At 41.4% G+C, this 20854-nt stretch overlaps 1 protein-coding gene across 1 annotated transcript in view; it reads left to right on the top strand.

Annotated features, from left to right (window-relative positions):
- LOC105476103 (syndecan 2) overlaps positions 1-19398 on the top strand; it is a 116302-nt gene extending 96904 nt beyond the window's left edge. The window contains exons 2-5 of the mRNA XM_011731763.2: positions 1557-1668; positions 10498-10631; positions 15975-16110; positions 17039-19398. Of these exons, the coding sequence (XP_011730065.1) occupies positions 1557-1668; positions 10498-10631; positions 15975-16110; positions 17039-17202 (546 nt within the window). The 3' untranslated portion in view covers positions 17203-19398. The remainder of the gene's footprint in view (positions 1-1556; positions 1669-10497; positions 10632-15974; positions 16111-17038) is intronic.
- The last annotated feature ends 1456 nt before the right edge of the window (positions 19399-20854 follow it).

Below are 20854 nucleotides of genomic sequence, written 5' to 3'. Positions count from 1 at the left end.
ATAGAGCTGTAGAACACAGGGCTCCTGACACAGTTCACAAGCTTTGGGAATTACAATCTGGAATGGTGATAGCCTTGGAAACCAGTGTAACACAGGGTGGTGTCAGATTGCAGAGTTAAGCTCTGACCATTCTAGTAGAAAAGTTGCAGCACACTCTTGGCTCAGGGTGGTCCAGGCCACTAGAACACCAGTCCCTAAGGTTTCAGTTCTCAGAATCCACCAGTGTGACAGCTCAAACAAAAAAGATTCCCGTACTTTGCTGTCAGTTGGCACTGAGGCCTGGTGGAGAATGTGGGCTCAGGTTTAAAACACTTTAGCCTTGCTAGCCAACCGCTGAAACCTGAGAAAATAAAGTGGTACTGTTACAGAGGGCTGGACCTGTCCTCTTAAGAAGGTTCCAATCATGGGGACTGCTAGAAGAGAAAGTTTTAAGATTAAATGTGATGAAAGCCAATGTAGTAAGGGAAACATTATTTTATAATTTCTGTTAAGAACAAACATTCTATGTGATTTTTAAAAATACAACAATAATGAATGTTGCCTGTTTCCAAACAAGAGTTGTTTAAAAGCTGCCTGTCTGCTTTATTTTTTTTTTCTGGGCTTTTGTGAGATAATGGTAGTAAAATACCAATTTACTAAAACCATTTTTTAAATCTTATACCTCTACTCTGTATCCAGTTCATGCAATTTCTTCTTTTGGCAGGAATAGGTTGAATTTTAATACTAAACTCTTACTGAAGAGTTAAGAAGCTGTGGAACTGGTATACTTAGTGACTGATCCCTCTCCATATTAAGCGTGTGATTTGCTACTACCAGTTGCCAGTAACAGAAAAAGAATGTGCTCGTGTGGGTTTATCTGTATTTGTCGTTAAGGCTGTGCTAAGCCAATGAGCCCTAGAAGCAGGCGTGCAGTGGGCTTTCTCCCTGTCGGGTGAGCCTCCCAGGCGCTGCTCCTCCCCGGGCACTGTGCCTGGCCTCAGCACAGGTCTGGGCTGGGGTAGAAAGGCCTGCCTGGCCCAAGGCCCCGTGTGACTGGGGATCCCTCATCTGTAGTGGTGAAGTTCTGAGCATTGCCAGGCCTGCAAGCACTGGTAGGATTTGATGGATCCCTGGGTGATTATTTAGCCTAAGCTAAGCCGTAATACCTTTGCATACACCCCCAAGAAAGCCCTAAGTGTTTCGTTCCCTTTCCAGTAAGGGAGTGACAAAGAGAATGCCCAAGATGGCTTATAACTAGCATTGGGATGGCTGAAAGTCAGGTAAGTTAAGTGGAATACAATAAAATAAGCCCAAGATAGGAGTTTAGATCTCTGAACTGTTTTCATTCTACTGGTTTAAGCTGTGTAGGTTTCCCTTGCAGGCATTAATCCGTGCTCACCCCTCGAATTGCTGTAAGTTGTCAGGGTGCCTGAGGAACACTGTGGCCGGAGATGTGGATTCAGAGGACCATGGGAGTGGGAGGGGGTAGTCACTGCAGTATGTACCTGAACAATCAAATATACAAGTGTGTTTCTTAATCTCTCACCATCCTGACTCCCTTATCTTTCCTTTCTCAGAGAGCAGAGCTGACATCCGATAAAGACATGTACCTTGACAACAGCTCCATTGAAGAAGCTTCAGGAGTGTATCCTATTGATGACGACGACTATGCTTCTGCATCTGGCTCGGGTAAGGTGGCTGCTTCTAAACACCGGACCTCATTCTCCAGGCATGCATGCACACACATTTTACTGCGCTTACTTCAAGGAGACAGGTGGGATGCACAGTTGTTAAGGGCATGGTCTTTGGAATCAAAGGATGCTAATTCTGGCTCTCTCTGCCACTTACGCTGTGAGATCTTGAGAATTTATTTGCTGAGCCTCAGTTTCCTCCTTTATAAAATGGAAAGTAACAATGGTCCTTACTATAGAATTGTGAGGATTAAAAGGGAGTTGACACATCTAAAGCTCTTAAGATTTGGGGACTTGGCACATAGTGCTCTGTCAACATTAGCTTTTAATCTTATTATTCAGACTTTCAGAGTGATGTCATGGAAACCACCCTTCAAGAAATCCCTCAAACACTGGTTTCATAAACCCACCTACCCTGTGTTAAAAATTGTAGATGAGACCAAGAGTTACACTTTTTTATTCCTAGGGTATTGTAGGAGGAAAATGCAGCAGTCAAGTAAAATGATTATGTACTGACATCCTCAGATTCCTTAGAATATTATTAATAGTAATCTATTACTACTCTAAGGCTATATAATAAACCACCCCAAAACTTGGTGGCTTAAAGTAACAGTCATTCATTTAACTCATTATTCTGTAGGTTGGTGATGTAGGCTGGGCGGGCTGGGCTCCCTCACATGTCAGTGGTCAGCTGCGGGTTGAGTGTACAGCTTTAGATTAGGTTTGCAGCTTTTGGGTACTCATATCTCTGGGGCAGCTGAGCAGACTTGGGTCCAGTTCGTGTGGTCTCTCATTCTCTAGTAGGCAAGCCATTTTTTCACAGGAACAGCAAGTAGAAGTGTGCAAAGCCTCTTGCAGCCAGGCCTTAGAACTTGGCCTAGCATCACTTTTACTACATTTTACTGGTTGAAGCAAGTCAGAAGGCCAGAGCAGACTCTACCTCTTAGTGAAAGGATTCACAAAGTCACATTTGCAGAGGATATTTATGCACAAGGAGGATTAAGGGATTCTGGTTACATTTGCAATCTACAATAATCGATGAATGTTTCCCCTGTTCTCGGTATGGCCCCTGTATGAGTTCATTCTCACCCTGCTAACAACACAGGGACTGGGTAATTTATAAAAGAAAAGAGGTTTAATTGACTCATAGTTCAGCCTGGGGAGGTCTCAGGAAACTTACAGTCATGACAGAAGGGGAAACAAACATGTACATCTTCACATGGTGGCAGCAGAGAGAAGAAGTATGAGCGAAGAGGGGATAAGCCCCTTATGAAACCATCAGATGTAGTGAGAACTCACTGTCATGAGAACAGCATGAGGGTAACTGCTCCCATGAGTCAGTGATCTCCCACCAGCTCCCTCCCATAACATGGGGGGATTATGGGAACTACAGTTTAAGATGAGATTTGGGTGGGGACACAGCAAAGTCATATCAACCCCCAAGAAGCTCAACAAAAGGAAGAGCTTTCCACATACTTAATTAATAGTCAAGTCAGAAATTTGTGGTCAGTAGCATGGTAGGCAAGACTTATCCAGACCTTTTTTGCTTTAGGGTTTTTATAACAGATTCAACAGATGGTTAGACATCTGTGTTCAGTATAACTTTTGCGATCAGATTGAGCTGGGCTACCCAGAACAAATTAAAATCAGTTGTGTCTTTGGTAGAAATCTAGCCATGTAAGAGTGAATGTTTTAAGTTGAAAAGCAGAAAGTCTGAGAAAGACAAGAGAGGTGGTTGCTGACCTAGTAACAATGAGCTTACAATGTAATCTTAATGTAAAAATAACTCTAGTTTTTCTTGGGAGAGTGATATATATCACACACGCAGAATGAGTGTGAAAAGAGTTGTTCTTCATAGCCCACAACTCTATAAATACCTTTCACTCATGGCACCTCTTTTTTTTAGCACCTTAAAAGTGCTTTGTAACTGTCATCTTCAATATGTCCCAGGAAATAATAACTATGGACCTTTTTTGTTCCTACTTCACAGATCTTAGAATCCATGAGTTGTTAGGTGGGTGTACAGGTTGGCGAAGTCATTTTGCTGATTCGCTAAGGTTGACCTTAAGTTTAATTTAAAGAAAACAGTACGCTTAAAGTAAATTTTCTTTAAATTAAACTTAAGGACAGTCTTCGCAAATCAACAAAATAACTTTGCCAACCTCTACAGACCCCCAAGCCCCATCCAGGTAAAAGAGAGTTAGGGTGGGTCATTTGAAATCCTGAACCCACTGATGAGTTAGATCAAGCTGAGGCTTAAACATGGGCCCACACTGCTTGTGCTGTGGCCCTAGCCTTAGGCAGATCACTGCTGCGAAGAAATGAAAGAGCTTCGCTCTTGACTTTGGAAACCACATTACACTGAACTGGGAGTGGTGTTTTTCAGCATGAAGCAGCAGTACTTGTAACTAAAATTTGTGAGGCTCTTAACTGTGTGTCAGGAACTGCTCTCACCCCTATAACATCTCTGAAAGGATAGATTCTATTAGTATTTCCATTATTCCCACAAGAAAACCTGAGGCACAGAGAGATTCACTTGCCTCAGGTCACACTGTTAGAAGGTAAGGAGCCGGGATAGTGAGACAGTGAGGGAGTTGGGCGTGAGAGTGTGTTTTCTTTCATTCCTTTGCTGTGCTGCCTCCTTGTGTCATAAACCCCTTCTAGAATTATCCGGTTCCAGCTTAAAAATACCCCGGGGTTTGGCCAGTGTACCATCTGTCCCTTCTCCCATCCAACCATCCGGTAGAAAAGCAAGTGGATTGGAAGAGATGACTGAAGGCTCAGAGGGGACTTCCTGGGCAAGGAGATAGGACTACGTTCTATATGTGGGCTCAAGTATGGGCATTAGCAAACAGGAAACCCTTCATAGGCATTTGCTGTGTGCCACACGCTGTGCCATGCTCTTGGGGCACAGAGATAAGAAAGACTTGGTCTCTGTCCGTAGGGGACCAAGAGTCTAAGGAAAGAAATACAAACATGAGAAATAATCATTGTGATACCCAGTGAGGGGTGACATAATATAGGAAAGGGCTGTATAACAGAAATGTAAGAGTTAAAATATAGACCTTTGGTTAAAGATGGCAGATTGAACACTACTACCTGTCAGTATGCAACTAAATTGACAGTAAAAGAATTGGGCGTGAACTGATAAGGACAAACAAAACAGTAAAGGGAACAAAAGCCGTGAAGTTTTGAAAGCTGGGAAGAAGATGAGCTAGTGGGGACAGACTTGGCAGGCTTCAGAAGGCCGAGTTCATTAGCAGTGGGGAGAGCTAAGAAGCAACCCAGTTAACACAGCAGACTCTCTTGGGATCTAGGAATCGGTGGCATTCAGTGGAGGGTGAGAGTGGTGTTCAACTCAGATGATTGGCTGGAAGTCTATTTAAGAAGCAAGTAGATCCCCTGATTCTTTTCCTCTGTCACATGGGGCTCATGTTCCCTGACCTCAGAGGGAAACCTGGGGATTCATTATCTGGAGAGGATGAAACAGGACCCGGGGGTATTTCAGGAACAGATGGGGCTGGGGGTACCTTATGTAAAACAGAGAGAATAAGTTCTTAGATTAAGAATAATTTAATGTGGTGTGATCCCCAGTTGTCTTGTCTTCTCCCAGTCAGTTTCCAGAACACTGGCAGTCTGTCCTTTTACCCTCTGGGTAGGGGACTGAGAGGCTCCCCTCTGGGAAGCTGGACCAATTCAGGGAGAGTGGCCTGGGAGCTCTCCAGTGAAACATACAGCTCTATATTACAACGAATAAAACTGCAATGAGAAGTGAAAAATTTCAGTCAAGGGGATGATGCCCACATTTGACACACCTCTCCTGTGTGCTCAAAGCTTCTAGTCTGCTTTTCAGTGTTTGCCTCTTCAATATAAACAGGCAACCAAGGCTCCCAAGATATTTAGGAAAAACTTGTAGCGTGAGAGAAAGAGAAACCCCCAAATTGGGAGAGGGCAGCCACTTCCAGGAAGAAGAAAATTTACAGAAAAACATAGTAAATTCAGAGAGAAAAGCAGATGTTCGAACAATGGCCCAAAAACAGGGGATACTATAAAACAGGAACGTTCTGAGACACAAGAGTTCTTAGAGTGTGGGACTGTCATGTCAAAAATGAAAAGCTCATTTAGAAGGTGAGAAGACACAGAGGGTATTCATTCATTGAGGAAGTATTTCTTAGTCACTCAGTACATGGGGGAACAGGCACCATTCTAGGTTCTAGGGACACTTCAGTAAATAAAATCTAACAATGTTTTCTCTGGTGATAGGATAATTGTATTTATTCCTTTATGTATTTCTGTGTTTCCAAATTCATATTTGCAAATGTATTTGAAAAAGTATTATTTTTGTAAGTTGTCTTAGTCCATTCAGGTTGCTATAGCAAAATACTTTGAGTAATTTATAAATTTATTGGTCTCAGTTCTGGAGGCTGGGAAGTCAAAGATCAAGGCACAGCAGATTTGGTGTCTGGCGAGGGCTTTCTCTCTACTTTTTAGATGGTGCCTTCTTGCTGCGTTCTCACATGGCAAAGGGAACAGTGTCCCTCAAGCCTCTTTCAAAAGGGCACTAATTCCATTCCATGAGGGCCCTGCCGCCATGACCTGCTCACCTCCTAAAGCCCCTCTTCTTAATACTGCTGCATTGGAGATTAGGTTTTGACACATGGATTTTGGGGAGACACATTCATACCATAAGTAAAAGAAAATGTTGTTTTAAAAAAGAAAATAAGGCTGGGTGTGGTGGGTCACGCCTGTAATCCTAGCACTTTGGGAGGCTGAGGTGGGTGGATCACTTGAGGTCAGGAGTTCGAGACCAGCCTGACATTGAGAAACCCCATCTCTACTAAAAATACAAAAATCAGCCAGGCGTGGTGGCGCATGCCTGTAATCCCAGCTACTTGGGAGGCTGAGTCAGGAGAATCACTTGAACCCAGGAGGCGGAGGTTGTAGTGAGCTGTGATTGCGCCATTGCACTCCAGTCTGGGCGACAAGAGCGAAATTCCTTCTCAAAATAAATAAAAAATAACAAAAATAAAATAAAATAAAATAAGAGAGTGAGCATAGGAACATAGAGACAGAAACAGTGCCCTGATGGAGAGATCAAGGAAGGCTTCAGAGAGGGGATGATATTGATGCTGTACTTGATAGTGTGATCTGGAGTTTCCCAGGTGGAAATAGGCCTTGGAGTAGTCTACTTCAGACAGGGAGAACAGTGGGACCTGAAGGAGGAGGTATTCAGTGGGGCTCCCAGATTTCTGGTTCAAACGAAAGAGTTAATGTTTTTAATAAAGATACCGAAAGCAGAAGAGCCATCTGAGACAGATTGCCCATCTGTCTCTACCTTTTTTTTTTTTTTTTTTTTTTGAGACGGAGCCTCACTCTGTCCCCCAGGCTGGAGTACAGTGGTGGGATCCCAGCTCACTGCAGCCTCCTCCTCCTCCCGGGTTCAAGCAATTATCCTGCCTCAGCCTCCCATAGCTGGGACTACAGGTGCCCGCCACCACACCTGGCTAATTCTTTGTATTTTTAGTAGAGATGGGGTTTCACCGTGTTAGCCAGGATGGTCTTGATCTCCTGACCTCATGATCTGCTGGCCTCGGCCTCCCAAAGTGCTGGGATTACAGGCGTGAGTCACTGTGCCTGGCCCTGCCTCTAACTTTGAAAGTGCCAGCTTTAGGGGGATTTACTATTTTACAAATCTCTTCCCTCATACAGATTCATCCCACTTCTAGATTGATGACTCATCTTGGTAATTCCTGTGAAACAAGGGGGTCTTTAAAAGCCCTAGATTGAAATTTTTCATTTCTCATTGATGTTTTATTCTTTGTAAGAAAATGATTCATTATAGGAATGAATTAAGCATACTATATATAAAATGTTGATAGATAATTAGGTCAGCTGATAAAACAGCATTATATTTCTGGACCCATCATTATTAATGACCTCTATTTACATAACAGTTTATGTAGAGTGCTTTAAATGTGTATCGTGTCTGTGAGATATGTATTTGTGATATATATGTACCTTCATGGGTTAGTTATTATTAGCCCCATTTTACAGATGAAGAAACCAAGACTCAAGTATTACTTGCCTAAGAGTACAGAGCTAGTAAATGCCAGAACGAGTACTAGGTTTGTTTGCTTTTTTAATACCAAACCCTGTATTTATTCCAACATGCCCTGCCATTTCTTCTGTATAGTAATGAATATATATGTTTTGAAATTAAAGGAGACAGTTGATTAATTAAGAAATGAACCAGCCAGGAGCCAGGCACAGTGCCTCATACCTAAAATCTCAACACTTTGGGAGACCCAGGCAGGAGGATCCCTTGAGCTCAGGAGCTCGAGACCAACCTGGCAACATAGTTGAGACCCCATCTCTACAAAAAAAAAAAAAAAAGTAATAATTTTTTTTAATGTTAGCTGGGCACAGTGGCACATATATTTGATTCCAGCTACTCAGGAGGCTGAGGTGAGAGCATTGCTTGAGCCCACAAGTTTGAAGCCACAGTGAGCCATGGTCGCACCCCTGCACTCTGGCCTGGGTGACAGAGCAAGAAAAGAAAATGAAAGAAATGAACCATAGCCATCGCACGTGTTTTCAGCATGTTACCTGTTGTTTTCCCACCTGCTTATTGCATTGATACGATTCTGTGGAAAATACCCATTTTCTTTTGTTTGAGGAATTTAGAGGTATTTGTCATTCATTGTTTGAGGAAGCCTGGTTAGTTTGAGTTACAGAGTTGGAGTTCGTTTGAGTTGTTACAAATTTGACAAATGATCCACTTGAAAGGAATTTGTATTTGAATGTCAGAAATTCTCAAATGCTATTCTAGTGAAAAGGCAACAACAACAAACAAAAATCATGCTCAGGTAGGTAGAAAGTCACTTGTTGAACAAATACCAGATCAGAGTGCGTTATGTCTTAGACACTGTGTTAGGCACTCAGGGGCCTATTAGGGAGAAGGCAGGTACAGCGGTTCATGGAAAGGTCGTAGTGGCTTGGATTGCACTGGTGGCCCTGGAACTGTAGAAAGGTGTTAAGAGTGGAGGGATAATAAGAAGATAAGATTGATAGGACTGGGTAATGGATTCAAAAACAAGGTAAGGAAGAGGAAGTCAGAGTTTTGGTGTGTAGGAACAGAGGGTTTCAGTCACCACAAGGTCACACGGGGAGAAGACATAGGGACTGTAAGTTCTGGTTTGGACATGTTCAGAGGTGTGTTGTACCTTTGAGTCATTCAAGTGAAAATGCCAGGAAGGCCACTGGATATGAGTCTGACTTTGAGAGGGGTGGTAAAAGCCGATGATGTAAATTTAGGTATCATCTGTGCTTAGCTCATTTATTGACGTTTATTGACATTGTGGACATGGATGAGGGAGAAAGTATAGAGTAAGAAGAGGCCTAGGGACAGCCCTTCAGATACTCTTTGATATTTGATGTTCAGGTAGAGGAGGATAAACCAGCAAAGGAGACTTAGAATAGCCAGAGAGCTGAGGGGGAAGCCAGGAACTCGTAGGAACCCAAAGAAATAGGGTTTGTCAGGAAGCAGATGGCACCTGACAGTGTGCAGTAGTGCTAGGAAGTTCTACTAGAGGAAGGCGAGTCTGAGAACTGCCATTGGGTGCTGTGGATACTGGTGACCTTAACAAAACAGTATTAATAGTGATGACAGGGAAAATGCTCCTGGAGGGAGTAGAATGCAGAGTGGAGAAGATGGTGAGGACGAGAGCTAGTGAGTATCCACCCCCATTGGAAAAAATCTGCCTGTGAAACCAGGAGAGAGCTGGGCACGGTGGCTTACGCCTGTAATCCCAGAACTTTAGGAGGTTGAAGCGGGTGGATCACAAGGTCAAGAGACCGAGACCATCCTGGCCAACATGGTGAAACCCTGTCTCTCTAAAAATACAAAAAATTAACTGAGTGTGATAGCCTGTGCCTGTAGTCCCAGCTACTGGGGAGGCTGAGGCAGGAGAACCGTTTGAACCTGGGAGGCAGAGGTTGCAGTGAGCCGAGATTGTGCCACTGCACTCTTATCGAGCCTGACGACAGGGCGAGATTCTGTCTCAAAAAAACAAAAAAAAAACAAAAAAAAAACCAAAAACAGAACAAAACAAAAACCCAGGAGAGTGGGCAGGAACTCACATGAAATAAAGAGTCAAGCATAGGAGAGTTTTCCTGTTTTGTATTTTGTTTTGTTGTGAGTTTTTTTTTTTTCTTTTGAGGCAGAGTCTCACCCTGTCCCCCAGGCTGGAATGCAGTGGCGTGACCTCTGCACACTGCAACCTCTGCCTCCCGTGTTCAAGCGATTCTCCTGCCTCAGCCCCCCGAGTAGCTGGGATTACAGGCGTGCGCCACCACGCCCAGCTAAATTTTTGAATTTTTAGTAGAGATGGGGTTTCACCATGTAGGCTGGGCTAGTCTTGATCTCCTGACCTCATGATCCGCTCTCCTCCACCTCCCAAAGTGCTGAAATTACAGGCATGAGCCACTGCGCCCAGCCTGTTGTATTGATATTTGGAGCATGTTTCAGTGGAGATGGGAAAAAATCTTGTCAAGCAGGGAGAGAAGGAACATGCAAGTGAAAGAACTGCTGCTTGAATGTTGAGGATAATCATATTAAGGAAAAACTTGCTAGGCTACCCATAGACACCTTTGAAATCACTTCTTCATCATGGTGAAGACCACAGGAAGCTTTGTGCTGAAGTCTTAAGGAGCCAGCATTTTGAAAGAACGTGATTCTGTCAGTGTCAACCTCAGGCAATAGTGCCTGATAATGGAGACATCTGTGTCATATTCGCCATACTCAGTTCATCTTCACTTACTTTTCCAGGAGCTGATGAGGATGTAGAGAGTCCAGAGCTGACAACATCTCGACCACTTCCAAAGATACCGTTCACTAGTGCTGCTCCAAACGTGGAAACCACGACGCTGAATATACAGAACAAGATACCTGCTCAGACGAAGGTGTGTTCCATTTTCCATTGCATTGCATTAACAGGTTATTATAAATGCTCCACTTTACTGACTGTACACACAGTCCCTTTTTTATTATTTTCTTCTTTTTTGGAGCTGCCCATCATGAACTATGTACACAACAGTTCTTTTAAAAGGCCCCACTTAAAATTGTATAAGGACAAATGGTCTTAATGGTGGTGTTATAAATGGCTCTTCCTTACGCTTTTTGATCACTTTGGCATTTACCCACGTATGATTTCTGTCATCCTGGCTCAAATTATATACAACTATTTTTCACATGGCCCTCCTTCTTAAGGAACATCTGAAGCCCAGTTAAGAAGTAAAGCCCTGTTTCTTTGGTTTCCTGGTTTGTAGGTTACGTAATTAGAAGACTCCAGGTCACATCTTGAGATGGTCCTAGTCTCACTAAGTCATTTCTCAGTCTTCTTAGGCCTGTCATCAGTAGTATGTAATCCTTGACCTCTCTCGATGTTGATGAACCTGGGTACATCTGTATATATTCATTTTGAGAGCTGACTTATTCAGAATAAGAACTTTGGCATTAGACCTGAGTAAAGTGACCAGCTAATGAAAACTTGGAGCTTGTGATTTTGACCTTGTTAATATTGTAGTTAGCTGACCATCCACTAATAGGTAACCCACTGTAGTTAGAACATGCATATTAAAGTCTGGCAAAGACCTACGTTTCAAATCCTGGGTCCAGTCATGTTTCTTAGCTTCTGAACCCATTTCCTATGGGCTGTGAAGAAGATGAAATGCGAGTGCAGGTAGCATGGCACCTGAGACATAGTCACCATTCTGTAAGCATTAACTGAATTTGGTGGAGCAGAAGAGACCAAGCCAGTTCACCAAATGAGCATGTGTAATAACTGTAGTGGTAGACTTCGCAGTCAGTGCAGGGGTAACAGACGGCTTATGAAAACTCAGAAGCACAAGCATCCCCTTTTGGAGCTCACCCATCTGTTGATTAGAAATGAGATGCTGCCAAGCTTTAGCAGCAAACAGGATATGGATATGGAAGGCTGTTTGATGAAGGTGGCGACAGGCCTTCCTTAGAGTAAGAATCATCCCCTCTTCAGGCAGGAATGCATGTGGGCTTTTCTTACCCTTGTCCCAGAGTACCTTTGTTCTTCCTCCTCTTCCTCCATCCTCCCAGTGCATGTGACTGGAATGGTGAATGGCACAGCTGGACAGGTCTCCACAAATGTGGAACAGCCAGGAAGCCAGCCCTGTCCAAATTGAAGTACTCTCTGTAGGACCAAGAAGAGTCAATTACTGTTAGTGGTAGACTTCACAGGCCAGGCGGTAGGAAGGCAGGGAGAGAGCCCTATGAGAACTGAGAGCGACTCACCTGGCATATGCTGGATCCCTGCATAGAAGCTACTGTATCAATGTATAGTTGAGTGAATGAAACAAAAAAAGAAAGGGAGAAATGAAAAGTGTAGGTGCAGTTGGTGTTAGGATGACTGAATGCCTCAGAGTGTGTGTGGCACAGTTATCTGCTATCTACTAAATATGCATTTGGCTCTTACCACATTTTTATTTGACCACTTCTCTTGACTAAATCTGTTGAAGTCAGAGACAATTAGGACTCACTAGCTTGAGGGAAGAAACTCTCCTGGGTGAGTTTTGGCTTGTAGTGATAGAGAGTTGTATCTTAAGCAAGACTTAATTTGACATCGAGTTCTGGTTTGTTAACAAGAATGAATTGACCACTAATTTAAGTTTTTAAAAATTGGTTTTAAGAAAGTAATTGCATCAGATCGAGATAAAAAATATAGAACTTTGGCAGGTGAACTTAAAAATTAAGGAGCCCAAACTATTTTAATACTTTTATATTCTTACTATCATTTGTGTTCTATGTAGTAATAATAAAAATTCATCCATTTATGGAAGATTTATTGAGTGCTATTCATTATGTGTCGAACACTGTTCACAGCACTGATAATGATAATATTGATCATGAATAACATGAATAATGATGATTAAATTTTTCATTTTGGTCTTTATGTGGTACAGCCGAATTGAACATTGCCTCTAGGATACCATTAGTGTAGATTTTGCTTTTGAATCGGTCTCACAGTGGCATTAATGTCACTGTTACAGATATCCTCTCTAGTTTGTTATAAATTTAAGTGACTAAAATGCAAAAAAAGCCATCTCATTATTTGTTTGAGCAGAGCATCACTCATAAGCTTTTACTTCTGTTCCATTTCCATGGCATCCAAACAACCAGACATGGATGTGGCAGATCTTTACTTGGCCTCATTTAATCATCCCTGCTGCCTTTTTGCAGATTGATTTTGCACATATATTCATACAAGAGTTAAGGTATTTCAGATTAGTTCCATATTACAAAATGGTTTCTTCTTAGTCAAGCCTCTGCTTCTATACGATAAAACATTTTGACTTGAAAAATGAATTTTCCACCCAGAGCCGCTTGAGGCTTGTGCACTTCCAGCTGCAGGGCGGCTCCAGTTATGTGGAGTCCTTCAGTCCCCATACTCTCAGATCCCTGGATTGCACGCTTTGTTCAGCCTGCCGGATCAGAAGCTGAGTCAGAGGAAACTGAAAAGATCAACTCTCTTAAATGACTTTAGGGACCCAAAAATCCCATGGTGAAACCATATGATTTGTAATAACAATGGAACAAAGATGATGTGGATATGGATAAATTAAACTCAGTCTCTCATATTACAGTGACTGCTTATGTCCATTTCATTTCTCACCAGAACTTGTTTACCTCTCTCCTTAATCACAAACCTGAGTATTCACCTATTTGATATTTCTCTCCCCTTTTCTAACCTGTGATAGTAAAGCAGTACTAATGAGCAGTGAAAAGGTTTCTAGACTAGAACCCAGATAATCCATTCTCTGATCTGTTGTCCGTCCTTCCACCAGGCAGCCAATTAATGATGGGCTTTTCATGAGAAGAATAGAAAAAAATCAGGAAAAATACTGCCAATGTGCTGCTCTCTTCTGCTTTACTTTGGTACCCGAAGGCCTGGGAAGGCCTATCATATTTTCTTCTCTCATAGTAATAGAGAGGACCGTGACCTTTTCAGTGCATATTGTGCACCAGTGCAATGAACATTTTTCTATGGCCTCTGCTTTTTGTAAAGCATAGGAGGTTGAGGTTTAGATAGTACAGAGTTTCTTGCAACTTGAGAACGACAATTACTCTTTATTGTACTTTATTACATACCACCTTCAGTGGAAGCCTAGCTTTCTGCTCACTGAGACAGGGACCTACTGATCTTACATACCCTAGAGTACAAATGAATCCACCTGGTCTAGCTTATGGTCCTTCCTAGCAATGAGGGTGGCCTTAAGGTGCAGAAAAGAAGTGTGATGTCGTCAGGGTCCCACAGGAGCTACTTGCACAGCCCAAGAAGGTGAGGTCTTTTCTTCTTACACTCTTTAAGCCTCTAGACTTAACTAGCAGGCCGCCATTTTGGATGAACTCTAGCCTTCAGAAAGCAATCAGTTGCTTTGCTGAGCCATGGTATGTTAGACTCTGTGGATCCTAATGAAGATGGTAGGAAGCTCTCAGGAACTTATGAAGAGTAGTAGAGCTGAGGATTATTGTCTGCAGTCTTTTTTTTTGAGACAGGGTCTCACTCTGTCACTCAGGCTAGAATGCAGTGGCACAATTATAGCTCACCCCAGCCTCCAACTCCTGGGATCAAGAGATCCTCCACAGGTACACAGCACCATGCCTGGCTAATTTAAAAAATGTTTTTGTAGAGATGAGGTCTAAGCATGTTGCCCAGGTTGGTCTCAAATGATCCTCTCACCTCAGGCTCCCTACCCAGCCACATTTAGTCTTAAACCTCAATGAAGTTGACAGTGTTTTCATCAGTGATGTTGGCCAACAAGAACTTCAGACTGTTAGAGAATGAACAACTCCTTTGAATGGGACTTCTCTAACCCACTGGTTCTCAAACTATAGAATTGTCTGGAGAACTTAAATAGCAATAAAAATCAGTGCCAGCTACATAGTGCCCTGTACAGCTCAGAAGTGGAGTAAGGAGAATTGGGACAGTGCTGTTGGATTGGAGCAGTCAGAGGGAGATGGTGACCTGAAGTCAGACCAATTGAAATGGAACCTCTGGTAGGAGGCCTGTATTTTTTTCATAGAAAGATTGGGGACCACTGAACTACAGCACAGATGTTAAGAATCATTTTTGATGATGAAGAGGTGGTGGAAATGGCCTCACAGGGTTTTCTGCTGGGAGTAAGTGGTGGATTGGGTGAGGACTGGAAGCTACCCAACACGTGCAGTTCTGAGGTCGAAGCAGGATGGGAGCTGGGGTGTGATGTGCTGGCCACCTTAACAAAGCTGTGGAAATGAGACCCCAAGGGAAGAAATTAATGTGAGAGCAAGATGGAGGCAAATTGACAGTGCTGTGACATGGATAACATGTGATAAGAAATGCGTCGAAATAGATAACTTGGGAACACCCCAAAATACAGCGCCATTAATGGGAATAGAAAAGAAGGCTCATCCGATTCAGCAGTGAATTAATTACTACTTAGACTTGACGAGTAGAGTTAAAGGTGGTACAGCCAACAGTTAATGTCCTGCAGGCTGCTGACTTCTTGGGAATAATGCTGACTAGAGATGGCGGCTGTGAGAGGTATTCCCATAGATTTCTACTTGAGCATTGTGCAGTGTCTGAGACCCTGTGAGTGTCGTTCATTAGACAGGTGAGGAAATCCAGGTGGAGAAAAGAAGTATGATATGATCAGGGAGGAGCTACTTGCACAACCCAAGTCCCCGGAAGTCCTGGTCCAGGGTTTGCTGAAGGTGATATGACTAGGGGGAAGCATTAGGAGTAAGGCTTGGGGGTTGCTCCCTGCAGAGTGGGGACAGGAAAAGCCCAGTCAGGCATGAGAGAATATCTGAAAGGGAGCTGTTGTCATCGTGCCCTGTGTAGTTGAGAAGTGAAGGAATAAGGAGAACTGGGGCAGTGCTGTTGGGTTAGAGCAGTCGGAGGGAGATGGTGACCCGAAGTTAGAAGAGTGGTGAGAAAGTAGAGATCTTAGGAAATGTCCACTAAAACAACCTCACCATGTCCTTAGCATTATTATGAACTCACTAGCTCTCTGACTTGCCTGATCATGTGATGGGTGTTACGCAAAACCATGAACTACATGGGTCCATCATGACACTCACCCATTGCTATAAACATCACACAAGTGATTATTCCAACTATTTCCTAAACTCATTCTTTGGGAAAAAAAAGGAATTTTGGAGTATACTCATTATTTCTTCCTTCCAGCACATTTTCTTAAATCAGTGTAATCTTTCCCTGTTTCCCATACCAGTCACCTGAAGAAACTGATAAAGAGAAAGTTCACCTCTCTGACTCAGAAAGGAAAATGGACCCATCTGAAGAAGATACAAATGTGTATACTGAGAAACACTCAGACAGTCTGTTTAAACGGACAGAAGTCCTAGCAGGTGAGTATCCTGGTGGGTGTCAGGTGGGAGGGTGCCTGTATAGGCTTCTGTTAGTCTAAGTGATATTCAGAAGTGCAGCAAAGCTTGCTGTCACCTTTCTGCTGAAAGCAGTCTTGCGGATGTTTGCTTCTACAGCGAGAAGCAAGAGGCTCAGCAAACGTTGTCTTTATTGTCCACCAGCTCCCTCAACCTCCCCCTTCACCAGCCATCGTGCAGGGGATGGGAGGTAGCCTAAAAGAGGGAAAGTTAACATCTGAATTGATCCAGAACAACTGGATGTAGAGAGATGGCAGAGTGTGAAGATCCATCAGTCTTGCTCGAAGGCGTTCCACATTTCAAAATAAAGAGAAGGAAAAGTTCTTTAGGGGGAAGGCAGTTCACATATGTACTGCCCAAGGTGTTAAGAACGTTATTTCTATTTTAACTTAATTGGATGGAAGTGCACATATTTTAAAGGGGAAAATTTTCAAGATTTAGGAACACTTGATAGTCTCAAGTCCAAGAATAGAAATAAATTTGCATGCTTTTTTCATATATACTCTTTAAAATTTTAAGTCAATTACACTATGTTTTGTGTTGAAAAAAGCAATTAGAAAATTAGAATATGAAATGTGAGTTCTGAAAAGACAAAAGTAGTTTTCAAGTATGGAATGAGTGAAGATCAAGGCCAGCTTTTTCTTATTGAGGTTTTTGGGTGGTATTGTTAACACTAACCAAAGAAATTACTGTACCTTCCTGAGGAGTTTGAGATTTGCATAGTTACCAGGTTGCTTCTTTGAATCTAGTTTTTTTTTTTTTTTTTTTTTTTTTGGGGGGGTTTTCAAATTAAGCCTTTTAGAAAAATGTAAGCAGATTGGGCTTGACAATAAAGCTAACGTCTGCAACCCTTGAATCTCTTCTAAAGTCATTTTCCTTTTGATTGTTTCAGCTGTCATTGCTGGTGGAGTTATTGGCTTTCTCTTTGCAATTTTTCTTATCCTGCTGTTGGTGTATCGCATGAGAAAGAAGGATGAAGGAAGCTATGACCTTGGAGAACGCAAACCATCCAGTGCTGCTTACCAGAAGGCACCTACTAAGGAGTTTTATGCTTAAAACTCCAACTTAGTGTCTCTATTTATGAGATCACTGAACTTTTCAAAATAAAGCTTTTGCATAGAATAATGAAGATCTTTGTTTTTTGTTTTTTTCATTAAAGAGCCATTCTGGCACTTTAATGATAAAATCCCATTGTATTTAAAACATTTCATGTATTTCTTTAGAACAACATAAAATTTAACATCTGCAGTGTTCTGTGAATAGCAGTGGCAAAATATTATGTTATGAAAACCCTCGATGTTCATGGAATTGGTTTAAACTTTTATGCGCAAATACAAAATGATTGTCTTTTTCCTATGACTCAATGATGAAAGCTGTTTCATTTGTGTCAGCATGTCTCAGATTGACCTTACCAAGTTGGTCTTACTTTGTTAATTTATCTGTTGTCGCCCTCCTCTCCTCTGCCCTCCCTTCTTGTGCCCTTAAAACCAAACCCTATGCCTTTTGTAGCTGTCATGGTGCAATTTGTCTTTGGAAAATTCAGATAATGGTAATTTAGTGTATATGTGATTTTCAAATATGTAAACTTTAACTTCCACTTTGTATAAATTTTTAAGTGTCAGACTATCCATTTTACACTTGCTTTATTTTTCATTACCTGTAGCTTTGGGCAGATTTGCAACAGCAAATTAATGTGTAAAATTGGATTATTACTACAAAACTGTTTAGTCATATCTATCTAATCAGATCTTCTTTTGGGAGGATTTGATGTAAGTTACTGACAAGCCTCAGCAAACCCAAAGATGCTAACAGTATTTTAAGAAGTTGCTGCAGATTCCTTTGGCCACTGTATTTGTTAATTTCTTGCAATTTGAAGGTACGAGTAGAGGTTTAAAGAAAAATAAGTTTTTGTTCTTAAAAATGCATTTAAGTTGTAAACGTCTTTTTAAGCCTTTGAAGTGCCTCTGATTCTATGTAACTTGTTGCAGACTGGTGTTAATGAGTATATATAACAGTTTAAAAAAAAGTTGGTATTTTATAAGCACAGACAATTCTAATGGTAACTTTTGTAGTCTTATGAATAGACATAAATTGTAATTTGGGAACATAAAAACTACTGAATAAATCATGTGGCCTAATATTGAAAATGTCACTGTTATAAATTTTGTACATTTTTGATCAAATGTACATCTCCCCTTTGCTAACGGCCGTCTGCTCTCAAGGATGACGTGGGTTTGATTTCTAAGTGTTCCACAGTGTCTGTAAATCAAGACCAAAGAGCCTGTCGATGAGACTGTTTATTACTGAATTGGCCAGAGGAAATCTGAATGTATTATCCTGTGTGTGTCTAGGTAGAGATATTGGAAGGCTGCCAGGGAATTTCGAAGTTTGCAACCTTTATTGAATAGCTGATGGCAATATTAAGACAGATGCCTGCTTTTGCAAATAACTTCTAAGACTCTAAATTCCAAAGATCTGAAGGGGGCTTTCCTGATGTTGGTATCTAAGGCTTAGGCCTATAGATTGATTTACCTTTGCAACTGTGCTCCAAGTGTCTACTGAAGCTTAACCGAAGAACTAATAAATGGACTACAATAGCTCACGTTACAGGGAAGGAGGGTAGGCAAGGAGGCTCTGTGTGTTAAAATGAGGGCCTCACTGCTTTAGGATTGAGTGGCTGGAAAGAGTGATGCCTGGGGAAGGAGATGGAGGTATGAGGGTACCCTGGCTGGTACTTTCTGTACTAAACATTTCCTTTTTCTATTTTACCATTAATTTTGTTTTAAACTGTGAGCCATCCAAGTAGGAAGACAGCAAAAAAAGCAACTTTTCCAACATACAATTTACTTTTAATAAAGTATGAATACTTCATTTTGAGAGCATTCCCTGGAATTCCCACAGAATTCATTAGAAACATTTTTTAAGCAACACTTGGAACAGTGTTTACTTAAATCCTTAATGGCCTTAATTAATTCTCAAATTCCTGCCCCATCACGTACAGAGTCAATTCACTTCAGAGTGACTAAAAGGAAACAGTGCTTTCTAAAGCCACGCAGTGTCCCTCAATTACAGAGGGTAGGAACGGTTATACCTCTAACTGTGCAAAGCAGAGTGAAATTCAATTCATAGAATAACAACTGCTTGGAATATCCGTGCCAGGAAAAGAAAAATTTCTGGCAAATATTTTGTCACTGCTGTAAAGCAAAATATTTGTGAAAGTGCCAAAATAAAGTCTGTCATGCCAAAAGTAAATCATTGTATAGACTGACATCCAGTTTTCTTCAACTGTACACTTTCTGCTTAGTTTTTATTTTTAAGATGCAGTAAATAATACTATAAAAAGTGTTAGTAATGATTACTGAGTTCAGGAAAATTTTGGTAAAATGTAAATATTAAAGCCAATGTGAAAATTTCCTGTTTCCTTAACCACATGTAAATGATTTCCCTTGAGTGAATACGGCTTTGTGTTTGAGAGACTTGAAATATTCACACTGTCCCATTTTCAGCCCGTAGGGGGAATAGGAAGCACTTGGGTTTTATTTTTGTTTTTCATGTTCAGCTGCAGGTGGGTGCATAGTACCTGAATTTCAGGATTAGGACCTGTTTAATAAAAGTGAACAACATTGTAAAAATTGCCATCTCTTAAGGATTGATAGTTTCACATCAAATGTTTAGTGAATTTTTGTTAATGCACTTTTTTGCAAGTTAGACAAAATGTACTTATGGATATAGTCTGTTAGGTCTAGGAGAGTAAGCTAATTAAATATAGAATACAATTACCTTCTTCAAGTGTCCCTAAAGAAACTACTGTGTCCTACTTCATAGTTTTAAGGAGCTTTATTTCTTCAATATGTTAGACATTTTGAAACATCAAGGAAAGATGTTAGGTAAGCAAAAATATAAAACCTAGAAATATTGTGGGGTTAATTTTATAAGTGTGATCTTTATAGTGTTATTTCGATTACATAAGGGGGTGGTAGAGAAAAAAATATTTTTAAACATATTTGATAGTACCAAAAAAGGGAACGACTTCGAGCAACGCTATCTCTAATGTGAATTTCTAAATTCTAAGCTCGCAGCAGACATCGGTGAGACCCTAAGAGGTTTCCAATTAAAATTAAGCCAGATGATAAATGGAGTAATCTGAATTGAGTGATCCCTAAGGTTTCTTTCAGGTCTAGTATTTTATGACAATAGTGAAATTTGAGACTTGGCCATTTCTGGGGAGTTACATTAAGTCAGCACAAAAAAACTTTAAAAGGGTAAAACAACATCTTTTAGTGGTAAAAACAGTTTCCAGAATCACTTCTGTCCCACTCTATCTCCAAACTCTGGGTGACTTCACTCTTATGGTTTATGGTTGTAAAGTTTCATTTATTTTTGTTTATCTGCTGCACATGATCTTTAGCAGGGCCTTTTCTGAGCATGGAATCGTGACAACTTTGAGAGCAACTTGGTTTCCTGCGAATTAGCTGGAAGGGTGTAACCCAAGCTGTCAGTCCAACCCACAAATAGCAGAGTGAAATGTTAGGCTTTGGTGCTTCAGAGATGCTGAGTGCAAGATGCATTTATTCCAGTTTTGTTGGCACAATAGCATTCAAAAAACAAATGCTTGTATGTGCAATCCATCAGAAGTTCAACAGGTATTTGCCTACTGACTATGCACTGGAAACTTCAAGCATTAGAAGGTATGGTGGTGAACCACATA

The sequence above is a fragment of the Macaca nemestrina genome, chromosome 8 (genome assembly GCF_043159975.1).
Source record: "Macaca nemestrina isolate mMacNem1 chromosome 8, mMacNem.hap1, whole genome shotgun sequence".
Taxonomy (NCBI): domain Eukaryota; kingdom Metazoa; phylum Chordata; class Mammalia; order Primates; family Cercopithecidae; genus Macaca; species Macaca nemestrina.
The sequence above is the reverse complement of the archived record's forward strand: the minus strand, read 5'-3'. Positions and strand labels throughout refer to the sequence as shown.